Source organism: Penicillium psychrosexuale, assembly GCF_028828465.1.
Source record: "Penicillium psychrosexuale strain IBT 29551 chromosome Unknown utg000005l, whole genome shotgun sequence".
In the NCBI taxonomy this organism is placed as follows: domain Eukaryota; kingdom Fungi; phylum Ascomycota; class Eurotiomycetes; order Eurotiales; family Aspergillaceae; genus Penicillium; species Penicillium psychrosexuale.
In genome coordinates, this window is record NW_026643190.1 from 131685 (window position 1) to 151869 (window position 20185).

Consider the following 20185-nt stretch of genomic DNA (forward strand, 5'->3'; position numbering starts at 1 on the left):
AGGATATAAACTAGATCAAGTAATGTGTATACATCAGGTTTCACCTTGGCATCAATTGTGAATAACAAACAATACTCGATCAATAAGATATCTTACCTCAAGCTGCATTATGCATCAATGAGTCACTTTCAATAAACAGACCAAAGACAACTCTATTGTCATCTATTGTCCTTGCTCGCATTCATTGGAAGAAACCGATTTAGGCAGCTGTCACGTGACGGATCACTGTGACCCGGACCTTACCTAACACAGGTCTCCAGCAAACTTGACTCTTCTTTTCTGTCGCGTCTCCTCTTCTCTCTTCATCTCCGCGCACCCTTTCTCGCAAGTCTCATTCTATTGATCTGCACTCTCTCGAAATTGCGCGCAATCAACCTATGACTTCGTGAACACCCGACAAAGTCCAGCCGACATCATGTCTTTCGGATTTGGAGGGTTCGGTTCGAACAACCAAAGCAGCGGCTTTGGCACTGGCACTGGCTTCGGAGCTGGCACCAGCACTGGTGGAGGTAGGTCTTTTCTGTCCCCCTTTTCAAATTCCCCTTGTGCTCTGGGGCCCTATCCCCATATTTCCCATCCTACTCGTGTCCTCGGCCTTCCCTGTCTCAACAATCGATGCTCCTAATTCCGACCCGCGATGTTGCCACGCGCAAGACAAAAAAGTTCAACATAATAAGCTTCGCCGTGCAATTGAAATTCACCCGCGGACCGTTTGGATGCATTAGCGACACCACAACAAGATAAGGAATGCAAGAGCTTCTTCGAATCCAAGTCTCTCTGACCGCGATCCCCTCCGTCATCTAGGCTTTGGCTCGACAGCTTCCCCGTTCGGAGGTGCTACTACTGGCACTTCAGGCGCCTTCGGTAGCACCCCTAGCACATCTACTGGCTTCGGCACTGGCGGAGGTACGTGCTCAATCGTGAGCTTTGCGCTGCCCTCCCGATTTTCCCTGGCGAGGTCTCCCGTCGCATCACGTGGCCTTGCGATTCAAACGACCGCTCGCGCACATGGGATCTGTGAATGTGCTCCTCGGTCCCCCTGGAATGACCGCTCGTGGCTCCCCCCTGGAATCTCCACACCTGCGACTTACCCATATTTCGGCCGACATGCGCCCCAGGACCCCTCTTCATCAATCTGCACTTGTTTAGTCGCTTCATTGAAACGTGGATCGTGTTTGCTAACTCTTGATTTTCATTAGGATTCGGAACCAATACTACACCCCAACAACCTAATGCCCTTTTCGGCGGCCAAACTCGCCCCGGTGGATTCGGCACCCCCAACACTCCTAACACCGGGTCTCTCTTCGGAGGAGGCACTCAGACTGCTGGTACCACCGGCGGCTTCGGTGCTGGTGGAGGATTCGGTTCTACCGGTACCACTGGCGGCTTTGGCGCCAATGCCAGCGCAACCCCTGCGGGTGGAAGCCTTTTCGGTGGTGCCAAACCCACGGGCTTTGGCACTGCTACCGGTACCAGCGCATTCGGCACTAGCGGTGGCTTCGGATCTACCGCTGCCCCCACCACAACCGCCAGCACTGGTTTCGGCGGCTCAGGTACTGCTTTCCAAGGAGGTCTACCTAACTGCGAAGGTACTGGCAGCACCCCGTTCAGTCCCTGGAACGAGAAGGATACCAGCTCAGCCAACACCACGAACCACTACCAAAGCATCTGCTTTATGCAACCCTACAGTAAATGGTCTTTCGAGGAACTGCGCCTAGCGGATTATCAACAAGGTCGTCGTTTCGGCAACGGCAGTGGCCAAGCCGGTGGTTTTGGCGCTCCTGCTTTCGGCAACACTACAACCGGTGGATTTGGTCAACAAAATACCACAGCTACTCCTGCTTTTGGCGCTAGCACCACTCCGTTCGGAGGGGCTGCCACAAGTGCGCCAACCGGCTTCGGTGCAACCCAGACTGCAGGTGGATTCGGCTCCACTGGTGCTAATCCCTTGTTCGGTTCAGCAGCCAAACCAGCAACTTCCTTATTCGGCGGAACTACTCCTGCAGCTTCATCAGGAAGCCTCTTTGGGGGAGCCACACAGACCGCTGGTGGCTTCGGAGGCAACACCGGTACTGGATCGGCTTTCGGCAACACCGGCGGGTCTTTGTTCGGTAATAACAACCAGCAACAGCAGAACAAGCCCGCGTTTGGCGCCACTGGCACAACTGGTGGCGCCTTCGGTGGTTTCGGTAATACCCAAACAACCACTGCCGCGAATCCGTTCGGAGCTCCGACCGCCACAGCCTCACCCTTTGGTGGTGGTACTCAGCAGCAAGCACCAAGTGCCTTCGGTGGTTTCGGTGGTGCAAACCAACAGAACCAAACTCAAACTCAACCCAAGTCATTGTTCGGCGGATTCGGGGGCACCCAGCAACAGGGGGCTGGAACAGGTTTGCTCGGCGGTGCTGGCAGCACTCCAGCTGCTGGATCTTCGCTCTTCGGTGGAGCCCAGCAGCAACCCCAGCAGCAGGGAGGTAGCTCACTCTTCGGTGGTCAAAATCAGCAAGCTGGTACCGGAAGTACGCTATTTGGCGGTTCACAGAATCAACAAAAGCCCGGTGGTCTCTTCGGATCTACCCCAGCTCCCACCACGGGTGGTTTCTCTGGCTTTGGTGCCTCGCAGGCCCAGCCAGCCGCTGGCGGTAGTAGCTTGTTCAACACGCAGAACCAACAGCAGCAGAAGCCTGGTGGTCTCTTTTCCTCTACTACGGGAACTGGTGGTGGCGGCATGTTCGGCGGTGGTCAAACCAACACGGGCCAAGGCGCCGGCTCTTCGCTCTTCGGTGGTCAAAACCAGCAACCGCAGGGTGGCCTAGGTGTCAGTGCTTTCGGTGCCTCAATGCCCGGACAACAGTCTCAGCCTGCCCCTGGTAGCTTCCAAGCGTCGCTTCTTGATGGTAACCCGTATGGAAGTCAGTCCATCTTTTCTGGTCTTCCTGCCCCTGGTGGATCGGCTCCCGGTCCCCTCGCCACGCCACTGTCTTCCAGCATGAAGCAAAAGCAGCGAACTCCGTTGCCGGTCTACAGAATTACTCCCAACGCTGCCAATCGACTCATCACTCCTCCGAAGCGTGGATATGGTTTCTCCTATTCTACCTATGGCTCGCCATCTGGCAGCACTGGTGCCTCATCTGGTCTTGGTAGTAGTCTGTTGGGCGGTGCTGGGGGCAGTAGCAGTCTCCGCGGCAGCGTCAATGGCAGCATTGGACGTAGCTTCAGCAAGAGTTACTCCACTAGCAACCTTCGCAAGACCTTCGATCCAGAGGCGGACAGCATTCTTTCTCCCGGTGCCCTGCAGGCTGGCAGCGTACGTGGTAACAGCAGTCTGAAGCGTCTCACTATCAACCGTGGTCTGAGAAATGAAATATTCTCGACCTCTCGCATTGCCCCGGCCCCTCTTCACACCCCGGCCCCCCTGCTCACTAACGGAGAAGATGCCCAGTCTGCCGACAAGCTGAAGAAAAAGGTCAGCTTCGACTCTCATACCTCCGGGGTCAATGGCGGAGAACTTGTTCACGTTGAACCTAACAGTTCCGAACCCTCTGCAGAGGAGCTTGGGTTCCTTCGCTCTGTGCGTAAGAGCGGTAGCCTGAATGGTTTCGATGCTGCCGGCACTTCTGATCGTCCTGAGGCCGAATCTACCCGCCGTGACCTTGCCGTTGTCCCCGAAAGTGCACCACAAACCACCAACGGTGCTACCGTTAAGCGTCTTACGTTCATCCCCGGTGGTGACCCAAGACCTGGTGAGTACTGGATGCAACCTTCCCGTGCCGAGCTTAGCCGGATGACCCGCGACCAGCTCAGACAAGTCGTTGACTTCACCGTTGGCCGTCAGAACTGTGGTTCTGTTACTTTCAACGGCCCCGTTGATCTGACTACCGTTGATCTGGACAATCTTTTCTCCAATATTGTGGATATTGGTCTTCGCAAGATTACTGTCTACCCCGAGGAATCGGTCAAGCCTGCCAGGGGCAAGGGACTGAACGTGCCATCTACCCTGCGGATTGAGAACTCCTGGCCCCGTGGTAGAGATAAGAAGAGCAACTCCCCTGTCACTAGTGGTCCTCTGTTTGACAAACACATTGATCGTTTGCAGAAGGTGGGCGATACCGAGTTCGTTAACTACGAAACTGAGACTGGAACCTGGGTTTTCAAGGTGCCTCATTTCACTACATATGGCCTTGACTACGATGAAGAGGAAGGTGAGAGTCACGACCAGAGCACCATGAGTGCCCAAGGCCCTGACCACGCTACCAGCAGGGCTCACTTCGACCCCGCGTGTTTCGATCAGTCTACCTTTTCTATCGATGAGTCCTTCGTCGGTTCCATGATTGGTGTTGAAGACGATACTTTCGATTTCAAAAAGCGCAAGCTTGTTCCTGGCTCTTTCGCTAACCAGGCCATGCCTGTGGAGGATGATTATTTTTCTGACGGTGAAACCGAGTCTTTTTTAGAGGAAGGCTCCACGGGTTCGACTACTGAGAATGACGACGACGTCGTCACCGAGAGCCAACAGTCTGGCGATTCGGTAGTTGGATCAGATGAGGCAGATGAAATGGATATGGCCGGTGCCTTTCCTACTCCTCGTCGCACCGTGGAGCGGAACGACTATCAGAGCACCAATGGTGACCTAGATACCACTTACCATATGTCGAGACACTTCGGCAGTCCCGCAAAGCCTCAGCTTGACCTTAGTGGCGACTGGGCCGAGCAGCTGCAGCGTACCATCAGCCCTCGCAAGCAGAACCGTGATGCCTTGCGTGAAATGCAGGCAAGCGCTTTCATTGATCGTAACCTCGTGAACGATGAATCTCCCACAAACATTGCGACAGCCTCTCCGAAGAAAGGTTTCTCAAACAGCATTGATCTTATGAACTCTTTGTTCCAGCAGCCGCGCAAGCAAGCCGCCCCTTCTCCGCTGAAGGCTAAAGCAACGCCAAAGGGCTTTGAGGTTAGAACTCCCTTCTTATGTTCACACTGATTATAATTCTCTTTCTTTTTTTCCCTTTGTCACTGCATCATGTATCTATGAAATTGCACGTCACTTTTCAGATAGTTTAACAAATGTGATAACCTGAGCTAAAACCATTTTTCTTCCTCTAGTGGCCTTACAACAAGCAACCCAAGACCTTCGCTGGCGATACAACACAAATGAGCGAATCTGACGCCGCTTTCCATGACTCTTTCAAACCCCGCTGGGGTCCCATGGATTCCCTCATCTGTGTCAAAAATGATATGGGGGACACAATCCTAGGGGTAAACCAGACCTGGAAAGAAAGCTTCTCCATTTTCAGCGAAGATCGTGATATTGCAGTCATGACATACAACCAATCTGGCGAGGTAGGTTTAGTGGCTTTGTTGGTTTATTGAACTTGATACTAATGATGATACAGGTCAGGGAAATGCTTGATGTCCAGCGGCTTCAGTCCTCTATCCAGCGCATCGATGGCACTCCTTTCGTTCGTATGGCCAGGATCGACCTGTCGCAGTTCCCTCTGTCACCATCCACCCGTTCCCAGTCAGAGGAAGAGCGCTTGGTGTGGCAGCTTCTCAACATCCTTTTCAATGATGATATTGAGGACGACATCTCAGCGGGTGTACCGCCGCGCCTACGACAGCAATTTGCGCACCGGATCAAGAAGGACCGACTCACACGTCTTTGGGAGGGAATCATTCGTGAAAAGCACTCCCAAAACCTGGATGCAATTCGCTCCCCTGTGGAACGGGCCGTTCATTTGATTTGTTCGCACCGAGTGGAGGAAGCCTGTAAGACGCTGATCGACAGTCAGAATCCCCATCTGGCGACTATAGTCGCACAGATTGGCCGCGATGCTACCTCGCGTGCCGACCTGGCGAACCAAATTGATGTGTGGCGTCAGAACAACATACTCTCGGAGATGACTGAACCCATACGAGCTCTTTACGAACTGGTCGCTGGGAATGCTCTCCGCAGCGAAGGCAAATCGGGCGGTGCGCTTGAAGACCGGGCCTCCACCTTTGGCTTCACCGAGCGGTTCGATCTAGATTGGTTCCAGGCCTTTGGTCTTCGTCTGTGGTATTGCACGGCTGAAGATGAGCCAATCGAGGTGGCTGTCTCCAAGTTCCTTGCGGACTTGGCCACCGGACAAGAACCCGCCTTCCCCCACCCATCGCACCAGGCCAGTACTCGTGCAGTCCCGCAGCCTGGCTCTGACACCCTTGGGCGCGAATCTCCTCTTTGGGTTCTGCTCAAGGCCTTCTCGGCTCTTCAAGGCCACGTCACCCAACCCGTTGAATTCCCCGCATCTTTCCTTCCCGAATCCGTCTCCGGTGACCGTCTCGCCAACCGACTGTCCTTCCAGCTACACCACGTTCTCGCTGCGATAGTCGGGAAAAAACCAGGCCATCAAAATCAACCAGCACCAAACCGACCAACTCGTCCGGGATTTTGCCTCTGAACTCAGTGCAGGCGGAAAGCTTGATCAAGCATTGTTTGTCCTCCTGCACCTCTCCCAAGGTAACGACCGAAAGGGCGCTGTCCAAGAAACTCTCGCCCGCTTCGCAGCTCAACTCCCCGAGCCCTTCGCTGCCGACGGCTCTCCCGATCCGGCATGGCAATATCTCATCACTGATCTCCAGCTTCCCGAAGCCTGGATCTGGGTTGCCAAGGCTCTGTATGCTCGCGACATCGGCGATTCTGCCCGTGAGGTCGACTGTCTTATTCGCGGCAAGCACTGGAACGACGCCCACACCACCTTCTGTCGCATCGTCGGTCCAAGCACCATCATCGAGGGCGACTACCGTACCCTCGAGACTCTGGTCTCCGGCTTCGGCGACGCCCCCGAGCGTAAAATGCGCGGCTGGTCTTCTGGCGGCGGTGTCTATGAAGACTTCCTCCGCCTTGTCAACTCCACCAGCGGCCGACGTGATCCAATTCGCCTGAACCGCCTAGTGAACGCTCTTGTTGCAATGGGCGATCGCGTCCAGGGATCGAGTCTGGAAGGACTGGAGGAGCGTGTTGCATTCAAGGAGATGAGCCGGGCTGTCGCCGGCTGGATTACACACGAGGATGTTCATGTTAGTTCCCTCCCTCCCTTTCCGCTGATATATTGCTTTCGTTCATTGCTGACTTCCGTCTTTTTACAGTCCGTTGAATCCTCCGCTGTCCTGGGCCTACCCTTGACAGGTGACGCTCGCGTTTTGCAGACCGCAGAGATGAGCCGTCGATACTATGGTGTCATCATGGCTGGTGGTTATTAAGTTTTGAGGAAATAAGGAAAATAATGTCCCAGGTTGCCTATGTTCATTCTGAAATTAGCGGGCACTAACTATCCAACGCCCAAGCACTGATCTTTTTCTTTTGTTCTGCTCTTTTTACTATCTCTCTCTGATCTGTATTCTATCCCCCTTGCTAGTGCACAAGTCCGGTCCCCTTTAATCTCTCGTATTAGACATGAATGATGCTATACATGAGTACACTGAAGCACACAACCTATACTCCAATAACATAGGCTATATATACAACGAGAAGATGAAGTTGATTTTCGATCAACTGGGTTCTTCGTATACAACATGGGCAATGCGGGAATTTATTCCGACGGTGTGGCTTGATTTCTGATCTGCACCCTCTCATCACAACAGTGGCGCATAGGCACCTCGTACCTCCATACCTCATCGTATGGTAACACCTCCGCTCAATGCTAACATAAACTACTAGCGATTGAGTCATTCATGCGTGCCCACATTTTCCAAGGTGAATCTATTAATTATGCCATCAAATGCCCCTAATCAAGCCGAGACTCCAGTGAGCAGGAGGGAAAGAATCTGGTTCACTTTCAATTCATGGATTGGAGGAAGCTCCAGATTGGAACAGTCCCCGAAAGAACAATGTTCCTTGCGCATAATCGAATGATATCAGGACCCATTCACTGGCTTAAGTGAGTGTCGAATACCGTGATGGATACATGGTGAAATATGCGGTTGAGACCGGGTCACAAGGCCCGGTTGCCTCGCGATTGACACACAAGTGAATATTGTTATTATTCAAATTGTATTTGCATTATTTTAGTGACTTAGAGAATTACATAACTATCTGTGAAATTACACCTGTTTTGTCGTACTGCATATTTCTATCAGTGAATAAATTGCGCTGGTGTTTCAGCCGGCACCCAGAAGTAGCACCGAGGAGCTCCGAGCATGGAGTTTCGCAAGTCAATGAGATCGGCGGTATTTATGCCAAAAATAAGTATTATGGTCGTTTCTGCTATAGATTGGGGAGGGTGTATCTCTCAGTGGATCAAACCCACAAGTGAAAAGAGCTGCCGGAGGAACATTTTGTAACGGATTGGCATTTTGGAATCCAGGGCTCACATATCGATGGCTGGGGGCGTAAACTCTTCCCGGCCCCTTCGAGAGATAGTGATCTGCAAAGCCAAAGATCCCATTGCAAACCAAGTATAGATCTTGATCGCCGTTGTTCTCGGAAGATGCTGGAGTGTCAAAAGGCATCCTGGACTCAGGATAAAGAAGAAGTTGACCAGCGATATTTTTTTGATCTTTATCTAGTCTCCAAAGCGTGATTGCTTCCGTCATGTTGCCGCCGGCGGAATCACCTCCCCCGAATACGAGGTCAGGATGTAACCCTCGCAAAGCACCTTCCGAGCCTTGAGCCCAGTCAATGACGGCTGAGTACTCTTCAAGTTGTGTGGGAAAACGATGTTCAGGGGCCAAGTGATAATCCACGCCAATAGTCTGTTCAAATGGTTAGCTAGCATTTCGTGGAATGGTCGAAAGATACAACCAACAATTACACCGGATTCTTCCGCCAATATCCTCAGTCCGTTTTCAAATTCGTCCACTGACCCAACGGTATAGCCACCGCCATGCATGTAGACAAGTGCAGCAACCTTTTGCTTCTCCATGTGGTTATTTGAGATGACGACCCGGGGGTAAAAGATCCTAACTGGTATGGTACCAAAAGGCCCACGGACTCCTTCAAACTCGACTCTCCCTATTGGGGATCTATTGTGAGGAGCAAGAGCATGAATTCCAAGAACTTCAAGATGATGCTGACGCTCCTGATGGAAGTCAATGGTATTGCACCCGAGCCTGAGATTAGGATGCTCAGCCAGAAATTTTGCGACGGATCCGGCGAGAGAAGACGCACGAGGTGCAGTCTTTGGAATTTTCTGTGCATTCATTGGGGGGTAGATGTCTCGAACGATCGAACGAATGAAGGTTAGAACTGGGGAAGTGACCAATTTATGTGTTGATAGACTTCGATGAGATTACATAAGACCAGTCTCTTGTCATGATTCCGTCAGGCGGAAAAATGAGATCCTATATATACTATTTATAGAGTATTTAACGAGTATTACCAGCTAATTTAGGGTATTTCGAGTGCTAGTCAAGGAAAGCACTACGTATCCCACCCGGACGCGTGAGCCGAGTCCTAAAGCCCCCGGGAAAGTATATCCCCGACGTATGGATGGATTGTATACAAAAGCCGGTCAGTGTTCATGTTTCGAATAGAAGCATGATGTATTGTCACACATAAATCAAATAGCGAATGAAACCGGAAAAAAGCTTAGAACAAAAGAGTCTGGTAAGGTTTTGGAGTCTGGAAAGCCGCGTGAGACCCGCAAGTTCAATGGAAAGACATATCTTATGGAAGAGGCTTTGACTGGTGATGTGGCTATTCTACGAGCATGGAAGGTCGATGAGGCTGGTAATTGTGTCTTCCGGTAAGTACTAGTATTCCAATTTATGTTCGGTTTTTTCCCACCCGGCTATGGAAATTAGCTTCATTCCAATATCGTCTACCTACGACTATAGGAATTCCCATGGAAGGGTAGGTCTGATTTCACACATACTCTTGTAGCAGACGAGACAGATCACTCTGTCTCGAGAACTCTTTCGTATGTAATTGGTTAAAAAGAAAGCTAATGTTACTTAAACAACTCACAGTCAGTTAAGCAGGGCGGTCTCGTCCTTATTCAACTTAGTAAACTTGGCACTGTCATGCCAAAGCAAACTTTGCTTTTCAACATCTCTCGCCTCCGCGCCCGGCTGGGAAAACTCCGATCCATTAAGGTACACATTTTTGGGCTGCTCACCAATGGTTTGTGTGTCGAAAGCGGCTCCAACGACATCCTTGGCCGATTTCGTTGTGGTTCGCAAGGGGCCGTTCGGAGACAACCTGACGAGAATGAATGCAAGCAACGGAATAACAGTTTTCATAAGAATGATCATGGAAAAGGATCCTCGCCTTGTCAGATTACTAGGCATCCCCCCGGGATCGACCCCCAAAATAGATATATTAAATAGGCTAGGATCAGTGTTGAGACGCCTCTGAAGCTCATAGCTGTCATTTGTTGGTCAGTATTGTGTTGAGAACGTGATGGGAGTAGTGCCTACTTACATCATCATCACTTGACAAAGTTTCGCGGCGCTGTATCTTCTGAGCCCGGCTTTAAGGGTAGGATCATCTTTTGGAGTGCTCCAAGTACCTTTTGCCAGAGATTCCGCGTCATGAAAAAGTATTTTCCATTGTTCGCCCTCGAACATTCCAATCGACTTGTTGCGTGGATCATATGGGCTGAGTCCTAGGTGAGTATGGAATCAAAAAAAGAAAGAAAAGAAAAACAGAGTCAGGGAAACTAACTCATGCGTATTACTGCCGATAACAACAATCCTGCCATGCTCTTTGTCCATTGAACCAAGCAGCATCAGCGTTAACAACCAGTGTGAGAGGTAGTTGCATTGGAAAGACATATCAAAGCCATCTTCTGAGAAGTTTTGCGTAGTGAACTCTTGGTAACCAGCATTGAGAATCAAAGCGCGTATCCGGGGTAAAGATCCCTCGGAGACACGCTTGTTTATAGAATCAGCAACCGCACGAACTTCCGAGAGCCTAGACAGGTCCAACGCAATAGACTCATGCTTGTGAGTGACAGGTGCGTGCGTGAGTGTCTTTTCGAGATTTGTTGCCGTTTCAAGTCTTCGAACAGTATAGACCCCGTAATAATCGTCTGCGAGGTTCGGCGAGGAGAATACATGACGGACAAGAGCCGAACCAAGGCTGCCGTTGGCCCCTGTAATGATTATGGTGCCTTTGAGGGTTTCCGTGTTTGAAGCCTAAGCAAATTTCACATATTTCAAGCAGCGCCCTAGCCTTTATAAGTCTCATCGTAAGTTTGATTGACGCAGTGACGCTGACAAATGGTTCTCGGGGATGAGATCCGGGTCCGAACACGGATGTACCCAAGTTCCGGGAGTTGTACCGGATCAGAACGGAGGAAGACCGCCGTGGTCCATATCCTCTTAAGTCATTAAAAGGGATGTCTAGACAAGTTTCTCGGTTATTACCCATGTCTGGGAGGGTAACTGAAGGGGTGGTTTGGCGTTGGTGATGACTTCAGGGAACTCGGTTTCAACACCATGTATATCGGCTGTAGATTTCTGTGAATCAGTATAAGCGACCTCCGAGGTGGTCATACCCCGTTCACCTATCGTTGTCGAATGAAGATTGTCTCTTCATAAGTGCTCAGAAAGCCATACATGCGGGTCTTGGACATTGCAGGGATCGGGTCATATTTCCAGGTTTGGTTTCTTGCTGAAGTTGTCTGAGCATTAAGTGAGATAAGAATTAGGTCGGGTTCAAAAGCTAAGCGGACTTGTATCGGTATAGCTGACTTCGCTACATACTAGATCAATGTTGATAGCGAAAGCGGTAAGGAAGAAGCTGAAATACGAATATACTAAAGCTATAGACTCTAAATAGCTCGTATCAAAGGTCCCGTACTAATAATATCCGGGGATAGTTATTTATTCTAAAGGACCCTGGAAAAGACCTCAAAAAAGACCGATAGAAAGATGATAACAAAGTGGTTTTTATTTAGCGCTAGACTTTCTCTGGGATGCTAAATAGTTCCGTACACCTTGCAAAGTGATATATAAATTTGTATAGTATAAAAGAAGCCTAGCTACTCCGTTCCGAATGGGTTGCAATAAACCATAGAACGTAGTTGTGCGACACTTTGGGGAAACTACGACTCAAGAAAGAGCCACGGAGTATAATTCGGTACTTTGCTGCTTCTCTCCTCTCTACCTCTCTCATATCCACCTGTTATCATTCTATCCAACTTATTACACACTATTCATCATGGAGCTGCACCTGACTGAAGGAACTCGCGAGGGAAAGACAGTGACAGTACCTGGTCCCTTCCAGCACACCCCGGTAGATCGCAATATAAGGCGAGTCGATAGTGGATATGGCGGGTTTGATGAAGCACCCGTCGCAGCCCCAGCCACACATACATCCCCCAGCGATGCCAACAACGACCATATTCAACCCGAAGACTCAGGCTCGCCAGCTACCGGGCCACATATCGAGACCACAGAAACAGCACCGGACAATTCCCAGCCATCATTTTCGGCATTCAGCAAATACGAGAAGTTATTCATCGTGATGATGGTGACTCTTGCGTCGTTCTTCTCCCCTCTTTCCGGCCAAATCTACTACCCGGTCATGCCAACATTGGTACGGAACTACCACCTTACACCCGAGCTGATCAACCTGACAGTCACAACATATATGATCTTCCAAGGCCTAGTCCCGAGCTTCATGGGCACATTCGCCGACACCGGGGGTAGACGACCAGCATATATCATTGCGTTCACAGTGTACACCGCTGCTAACATCGGACTGGCGTTACAAAACAGTTTTGCGGCGTTGATTGTCCTCCGCTGTCTCCAGAGCGCAGGGAGCAGCGGCACCGTGGCCTTTGGATATGGTGTTATAGCGGACATTACGACAACAGCAGAGCGTGGGAAGTATATCGGGCCTATGGCTGCAGGTGTTATGGTTGCGCCTGCGCTGGGCCCTGTTATCGGTGGTCTTTTGGCCAAATTCCTCGGCTGGCGCAGTGTCTTCTGGTTCCTGGTCATTGTTAGTGGAGGGTACTTGGTGTTCTATGTGCTTACTATGCCGGAGACGGCACGCAAAATTGTTGGTGACGGCCGTGCAGTACCGAACGAGTGGTGGCGCAGGTCGGTCATCCAATGGTGGTCGAAGAGGCAGACACAGTCTGATGAGGAAAGGCAAACTGATGCAGAAGGATCGCAACAACAGTCCTCGCATACTAAGAGACTTAGGTTCCCGAATCCTCTCAGCTCCTTTGTCATTCTACTAGAGTGGGATGCCTTGATCATCATCTCGTACGTCGGGATTGTGATGTTCGCGAATATCGCTCTGTTAACAAGCACTCCTAATCTCTTTGGTCCCCTGTATGGATTCAACGAGCTCCAGATTGGGCTCTGTTTCTTGTAAGTCTTCATGTCTGCCTCATCTTCCTAACCCAGGGGTCCATACTAATAAACTCGCAGGCCCCTCGGGGTAAGCTCTTGCCTCGGCGCAGTCCTGTACGGAAAAGTCATTGACTACAACTACAAGCGGACAGCCCAGAAGCTCGGATTTCCAGTGAACCGCCAGAAAGGGGACGATTTGCGCAGTTTTCCGATCGAGCACACTCGCCTGCAAACAGTATTCCCCGCAACGGCCATCGGCGTTGCAGCATTCATCCCGTACGGGTGGGTGCTGCAGCAAAGAGTACACTTAGCCGCTCCACTGGTGCTGCAGTTCATTATAGGATTCTGCTTCGTTGCGGCCCTGAACTGCCTCAACACCCTTCTTGTCGACCTATTCCCAGACAAGCCTGCCACAGCTGCATCGGCATGCAACCTTGTTCGCTGCTGCCTTGGCGCTGTTGGTGCCGCGGTCATTAGCCAAATGCTAAGTGGCATGGGATGGGGATGGTGTTTCTTTTTCTTGGGCTTAGCCATGACTGCTGGAATGGGGCTGCTCTGGGTTGAGAATGTGTATGGGATGGGCTGGAGAGAGAAGAGGTTGCTCAAGATCGAACAGAAGATGGAGAAGGATGCGAGAGCTGCTGAGATTCAGGTCGAGGGAAAGGCCGATGGGAGAGAACAGAAGGATACTAATGTTCAGGAATTGGTTGCTGGTGCTAGTGCTGCTAATGTCGCTGAAGAACCTAGAAGAACCGAGTGAAGCGGAAGACGGGAGATCATCGCTCTGATATTCTGAGGTGAGAGACTATGTTGTTACTGAATTGGTTCGCCTATTAATCGCTTGATGGAAATGGAGAAAATGGGGATATGCTACATAGGCTCGCGGCATATCTCCACATTCCTGCGATTGCATGGATGCACTGTTAAATTACGTCATTGCCAAGCCTTTATTTACATATCTCCGCTCCAGGATGTACAGTAGGACTTCTCACTCGACAATTTCCAAAGATCCCCCCAAAAGTTCAATTAGTTGAGCTTATTGAGGCTATTTTACAACAATCGTCCCTTCAGACTGCTTGGATAATGGCATCAAAGTAAGTATTATTGTTCAAAGCGCCAACCTACCCAAGAAGAGGTAGATCGGAAGGGGCCAATATCAAATGAAGAACAAAAGCGAAAGGCCACTCACAGATACTAACAAAAATCTCAAAAGCCCGATTAAGAACGGAGTCCACGACATAACTATCGTGCGGGGAACAGTAGACGCTGTCCCGGTAGTCCTCCACCTTCTAGATACCGCAGTCCAATGGCTAGTATCGCACAACAGAACCGGGCAGTGGGGAACAGCATCCTTTTCCGAGAACCCACAACGCGCCGAGCAACTCAAAGAATTTGCAACAACCGGCCATGGTCTTTGGCTCGCCCAAACTATGAACGGAGAAGAGCCGGGGGTCGTCGTAGGTGCGCTCGCTATTGGAGATAGGATGCCCTATGTGACGCCTGTCTCTGAGCCTGAGCTTTACGTGCGGTTGTTAGTCACGGATCGGCAATGTGCTGGCAGTCAGATTGGTAGACGTCTCTTGGACCATGCGCGTGATCTTGCTAGGAAGGCTGGGGTCTCTTTACTACGGGTAGATTGCTATGCGGGTAGCGATGGAAAATTGATCCAATACTACGAGTCTCAAGGGTTTGAGAGGGTTGAGACTTTGAATGTGAAAGGTGAATGGCCTTGTCAGGTGCTTGCTCAACGGTTAGATGGATGAAAGGAGAAGAGAGACGTTGATTCATTCTTGTCGGAGCATCGAAATGGACTTCGACATTTTTCAGATATAGAGCTTGACAGCGTAAGCACACTACCCTAACTATATTGATTAGCTAGTGAGGGTAGCAAGAAGGCTGCGATATACAGTGACTATTGCCAAGAATCAAGATTGTTACCTTGCAATACCTAACTAGGACTTCTAGTCTAGAGTAGTTAGATCCTCTTCCTCTCTTCTCTATTTTCCTTCTAGACCTTTAGAAGACTACAGATATATCAACGTTGATTCATGGCAGATGGTTAATCTTCTGACCAAAAACCCAGTGGCGCGATGGACAAACCCGCCGTACATAGAACGAATGAAGACATCAAATGCATCAAATTTGCTACCGACTGTACAATAAAGGAAACCTAGGCGCGATAGATGAACACGAGGGGATCGGGCTGAGTAAAGAAAAGAGAAACACCACCCTCCCCGGCCGGACCAGACAGACAGAAAACATTACCGACCAGGGAGAGGGAGATATAAGAGGGGTCTAGAAGCGATAATCATCCCCGACCTGTTCCTGCTTCTTTTTGAGGGGACAACACAGGGAGAAAAGGGGTTGTAAATGGAAAAAGGAAACGTGGGAGGTGCGTTTACATGCCAGGGGAGATGGACTTGCCCTCAGCACGGCTGTCGGGGTGCCAGCCACCGGCGAAGGGAGCACCGCCAAGCTCCTTCTCGTACTGGCGGATACGGGCCTCCAGCTCGGGACGGAAGTGGCGAATCAGACCCTGGATGGGCCAGGCGAAAGCCTCACCCAGAGCGCAGATGGTGTGGCCCTCGACCTGCTTGGTGAGCTCCTGGAGCATGTCGATTTCGCGCTCGCGGGCATTGCCGGTCTCGAGACGCTGCATCATCTGCATGGTCCATTTGCTGCCCTCACGGCAGGGGGTGCACTGACCGCAAGACTCGTGTCTGTAGAATTTAGACAGGCGGGAGATGGCGCGGACGACATCCGTGGACTTGTCCATGACAATGACGGCAGCTGTGCCCAGACCGGTCTGGGAGTCCTTGAGGGAGTCGAAGTCCATGAGCTGGTTGTCGGCCACGGACTTGGGGATGATGGGAGTTGACGAGCCACCGGGGATAATGGCGAGCAAGTTGTCCCAGCCACCGCGGACACCTCCACAGTGCTTCTCGATTAGCTCGCGCAGCGGGATGGACATCTCCTCCTCTACTGTGACGGGGTTGTTGACGTGACCGGAGATACAGAAAAGCTTGGTACCGTGGTTACGCTCACGGCCGAAGGAAGAGAACCAGCTGGCACCACGGCGCATGATGGTCGGTGTCACAGCAACGGTCTCGACATTGGTGACTGTGCTGGGGCAACCGAACAGACCGACTGCAGCGGGGAAGGGAGGCTTGAGACGGGGCTTGCCAGCCTTGCCTTCAATGGACTCAATGAGCGAGGTCTCCTCGCCACAAACGTAGGCGCCCATTCCTCGGTGAATGTACACGTCGAAGTCGTATCCGGTGCCACAGGCGTTCTTACCGATCAGGCCAGCCGCGTAGGCCTCGTTGATAGCCCGCTGGAGAACGGTAGCTTCGTGGTAGAACTCGCCACGGACGTAGATGTAGGCGGCGTTGGCGTTCATAGCACGACCCACCACCAAGCAACCTTCGATCAGCTTCTGGGGGTCCTTGCGCATGATCTCTCGGTCCTTGCAAGTACCGGGCTCACCCTCATCTGCGTTGACAACCAAATAACGGGGGCGAGGGTCCTTTTCCCAACCCTTGAAGTTCATGAACGACTGTCGAGTAGCGAGTCAGTTCGGTTATCCTAAAACACTGGGTATTTGTCCGAATTGCGTGTGGGCCACTTACGTATTTCAATCCTGAGGGGAAACCAGCACCGCCACGGCCACGGAGGCCGGATGCCTTGATCTCTGAGATGAGCTGTTCATGGGATTAGCAATTGGTAATTCCCCAGATCGTCAATTGTGCGACAACCCACCCAATCATCACCCTTCAAAATAATATCCTTAGTGCGGTACCAGTCACCATATTTCATTGATGACTTCAAATCCGTTCCATGGTGTTCGTAAAGGTTGGTGAAGATCCGATCGTGGTCTTTAAGTCCGCCATGGTGCTTCACGGGAGGCGCCTCCGACACAGATGCGAAGGAGCGGGCTGCCGCCCCCGGAGCGCGGAGGGAGCGGATCGAGAGGTTGGAGAGGGAGGAGGTGGAGGGAGCCGCCGCTCTGGATATCATGATGACGGCGGGGGTGACAATGCGTGGTGAGGGTCAAAGGGTCGTGGAGTAGAAGGGAAGGGAGTCGTGGAGCTCACGGCAATTCCTGCGCTTGCTGAATGATCCGCCTTTGGGCTCGATATGATTGGGTGATAGGCCCACACGTGACTATATTGCTGAGTCATAATTCCACATTAGGATGGTATAACTATTGCCATATCACGTGATCCATATACATAAAGATATGGCCAGTTAAATGGCTTCTTTCTCTAGCATTTGTTCGAAATTCCTCTTGAACGTCTATTCTAACTTTTTTTCTTCTTCTCAATTTATTGGGGCTAAGAAAGAGGATTGTTAACGAAGACCATAAACGGCTCTCTCATTTCTATGTCTACTTCCTCTTTATCTACTCTTGTGGTACATAGAGACATGCCTGCTTCAACATAGACAATGATCCCTCCATCTTGAGGATCTCAAATGGATCAAGAGGAATCATCACCATTTCTGAACCTGCCACTGTCCATGACCATTGAAGCCACTCCGAGTCCAACCACCCGCTGTTTTCGGTAAGCCAATTAACCCCATCACCAGATGCCCATGAGCTTGGTTGTGCCGCCATAGTATATCTTTGGAATTGACGAAGTGTTTCGCTGGCTTCATCCACACTAGTCTCAATGGATCTGGAAGGCAGAGGGTATTGCTCAAGCAGGAAAGTAAACCATCGGTTAAGACGCGAGGACAATCTTGACCGTGCCTCTGGCGAATTATACGTTGCAACCAGCAAGCAAATAACCGTCGCAAACAGGGTCTGTGGATCTGTGGATACACTCGGGACGGCCTGGCTAGCCTCTCCCAGGGCGTGCTGGAAGCATGTCTGAGCCGGCTCCTGCATTTCAGCCGGCAGAAGGCTGAAAAGTTCGCCTAACCTGAACAGTTCACCTTTTTTAGTGATCAGAGACGGACGTTCTAGGATACGCACTCGGATCCGGGACATGACTTCGTCTGAGAGAAGGCCGGCCGGGACGCGTGCCATTACTTCATGTAGGAGGACCTTGGTATCTTCCCAACTTTCACCACGATTATGTTCCCTCCCGCGTGCAATAGTCCAAGTAGCGATAACCAAAGCAGCCTGGTCTAATGTTATCTGGCCGTTGCGGTAGATCTGAGAGTGGATCTGGTTCAGGGTGGTTGGCTGCAAAGGCAGATGCTCCGCACTGGCTTTCAGGTTTGCGGCATGAGCCATGAGCTCGAAGCTAATCTGAGCCAGTGCAGCATAGATACTATGGTTGTTTCCATATCCCGGAAGAATGCGAATACAGCTCTCGGTGATCTCGAGTGATTTGCGCTCGCGTTTGTTTGATTCCATGACGGTCAATGCATTGAACAATGCCGGTGAAAAGATCGAGTGCTCCATCGTTGTTTCGGGGGCCAGTAGTGGGTAGAAATTATTGAAGATGTAATAGTGGTCCTCGATATTCTTGGCAACCTGAGGGAACAGTTCGAGCTGGCGAGCCTTGGCTTCGCCGAGCGGGCTGTCGGGCTTCACGCCCAGATGAACAATGCGATAATCGGTTGGGTTGCCGGCAATGCAGAATCCATAGTTGATCAACACTATCATATTGTCAGTGTCTATGATGATTCAGGCGTTCTCAAAGCTCGGATATCACGCCCCGGCAAACGGGATACGTACATTGTTCATTATTACGAGGGCCATAATTGTTGGAAATTTCTTGGCCTGCCGAGTGATCTTCAAGCACAAGAAGACCAATATCCTCGTCACCCGCTCGCCACTCAACCTTCGCCATTGGTCGATGATTCGGAAGGTCAATGAGCGGAAGCAGCGCCGAGACTCCATCCTCTGGAAGATCATCAGGCTCGACAGCCCCAGATAGAACCTTTGACGAGAATGCCCGGGAGGTAATGATAGTCGAAGCCCAGAGATACAGCTCCCTGTATACAAATCAGCATAATGTCATCCTCGGGCAGAATAACAGAGACAGCAGTGTCTCATACTCACCACGTATACTGCTCACAATCCGGGAATCCAATTGCATCCAACTGAAGATAGCCCGAATCATACTTCTGCTCCCATATCTTAATCCTCTCAACGGCAGCCTCGGGAATCCCAGTACCCTGAATCCAATCTACATCCTCCTCACCAAAGAACAACGGGGTAGTCAATTGACCAGGCTGAGGCAGGGTACGAAGATACGGATACCAAAAACTGTCGGGCCCGCGTAGATACTGGCCCATGAGGAAGAAGGCAAAAGTCTCCTCCGGCCCGACCTCGTCGATCCATGTCCGCGGAAAGTCAACGCCGTGTTTGGGGAATGAGCCCCGTGGTGACTCATAGCCAATGGCATTGTACCAGGACATTGACACGCTAATTGGGCTGTTGATCACTCGGGTCTCTTTTTGGATGGCTTCTGGCCAGTCTGCTCTCACTTGCAGGTGCACGCCGCGCGAGGCGTCTTGTGCGATGCGCACGCTCTTATCAACCGTGCCACCATGCTGGATAAACCAGTTCACTAGCTCTGTGTGAGCTTTTAAACTTGGATCGACTTGTCTGTTTTGTGTTAGATATACGCTTGGGAATGACGTATCTCCAGACTGCACTTACTCCGAGGAAGCTGCCATTTTTGAAGCAAGTGTATCTTTTTTTTTGTTGGATATCTTTTCTCACAGGCAGGACTGATTGCTACCGACAAAGTTATCCAAGAATGAACCGACTTGGTTGTGTCAAAGTCCTGAGAAGAATTGATGCGGGATGGTGGGGGCCCGCTTTTTTCTCCGAGAGATTCAACGTTCTTTTTTGCGCGTCTTATAAGAATGATCTACGAAATGATACTTTCGGGCTGATATAGGCTTTCCTACTATTTGCTCAAGATAAATCAATTCGCTT

At 50.9% G+C, this 20185-nt stretch overlaps 7 protein-coding genes across 7 annotated transcripts; 3 read left to right on the plus strand and 4 right to left on the minus strand.

The window, feature by feature from the left end:
* Positions 1-415: 415 nt before the first annotated feature.
* Positions 416-7239, plus strand: N7518_009007 (uncharacterized protein; the record flags this gene model as incomplete). The annotated part of the gene is given in 7 exon segments (XM_057189934.1): positions 416-509; positions 805-906; positions 1200-4951; positions 5104-5340; positions 5394-6350; positions 6367-7056; positions 7126-7239. 7 exon segments carry the CDS (start codon positions 416-418, stop codon positions 7237-7239), a joined length of 5946 nt encoding a protein of 1981 aa, XP_057037590.1.
* A 1328-nt stretch (positions 7240-8567) lies between these two features.
* Positions 8568-8900, minus strand: N7518_009008 (uncharacterized protein; the record flags this gene model as incomplete). Its single annotated transcript, XM_057189935.1, has 1 exon — positions 8568-8900. The coding sequence occupies one exon, from the start codon at positions 8898-8900 to the stop codon at positions 8568-8570; it is 333 nt and encodes a 110-aa protein (XP_057037591.1).
* A 1045-nt stretch (positions 8901-9945) lies between these two features.
* N7518_009009 (Short-chain dehydrogenase) lies at positions 9946-11475 on the minus strand (the record flags this gene model as incomplete). The annotated part of the gene is made up of 4 exons (XM_057189936.1): positions 9946-10342; positions 10400-10576; positions 10643-11115; positions 11347-11475. 4 exons carry the CDS (start codon positions 11473-11475, stop codon positions 9946-9948), a joined length of 1176 nt encoding a protein of 391 aa, XP_057037592.1.
* A 667-nt stretch (positions 11476-12142) lies between these two features.
* Positions 12143-14047, plus strand: N7518_009010 (putative MFS transporter; the record flags this gene model as incomplete). The annotated part of the gene is made up of 2 exons (XM_057189937.1): positions 12143-13305; positions 13366-14047. The coding sequence occupies 2 exons, from the start codon at positions 12143-12145 to the stop codon at positions 14045-14047; spliced, it is 1845 nt and encodes a 614-aa protein (XP_057037593.1).
* A 323-nt stretch (positions 14048-14370) lies between these two features.
* Positions 14371-15050, plus strand: N7518_009011 (uncharacterized protein; the record flags this gene model as incomplete). Its single annotated transcript, XM_057189938.1, has 2 exons — positions 14371-14381; positions 14501-15050. 2 exons carry the CDS (start codon positions 14371-14373, stop codon positions 15048-15050), a joined length of 561 nt encoding a protein of 186 aa, XP_057037594.1.
* Positions 15051-15685: 635 nt separating this feature from the next.
* N7518_009012 (NADH-quinone oxidoreductase subunit NuoF) lies at positions 15686-17304 on the minus strand (the record flags this gene model as incomplete). The annotated part of the gene is made up of 3 exons (XM_057189939.1): positions 15686-16843; positions 16917-16988; positions 17047-17304. 3 exons carry the CDS (start codon positions 17302-17304, stop codon positions 15686-15688), a joined length of 1488 nt encoding a protein of 495 aa, XP_057037595.1.
* Positions 17305-17689: 385 nt separating this feature from the next.
* N7518_009013 (SET domain protein) lies at positions 17690-19920 on the minus strand (the record flags this gene model as incomplete). The annotated part of the gene is made up of 4 exons (XM_057189940.1): positions 17690-18894; positions 18974-19233; positions 19301-19849; positions 19904-19920. The coding sequence occupies 4 exons, from the start codon at positions 19918-19920 to the stop codon at positions 17690-17692; spliced, it is 2031 nt and encodes a 676-aa protein (XP_057037596.1).
* Positions 19921-20185: the final 265 nt, after the last annotated feature.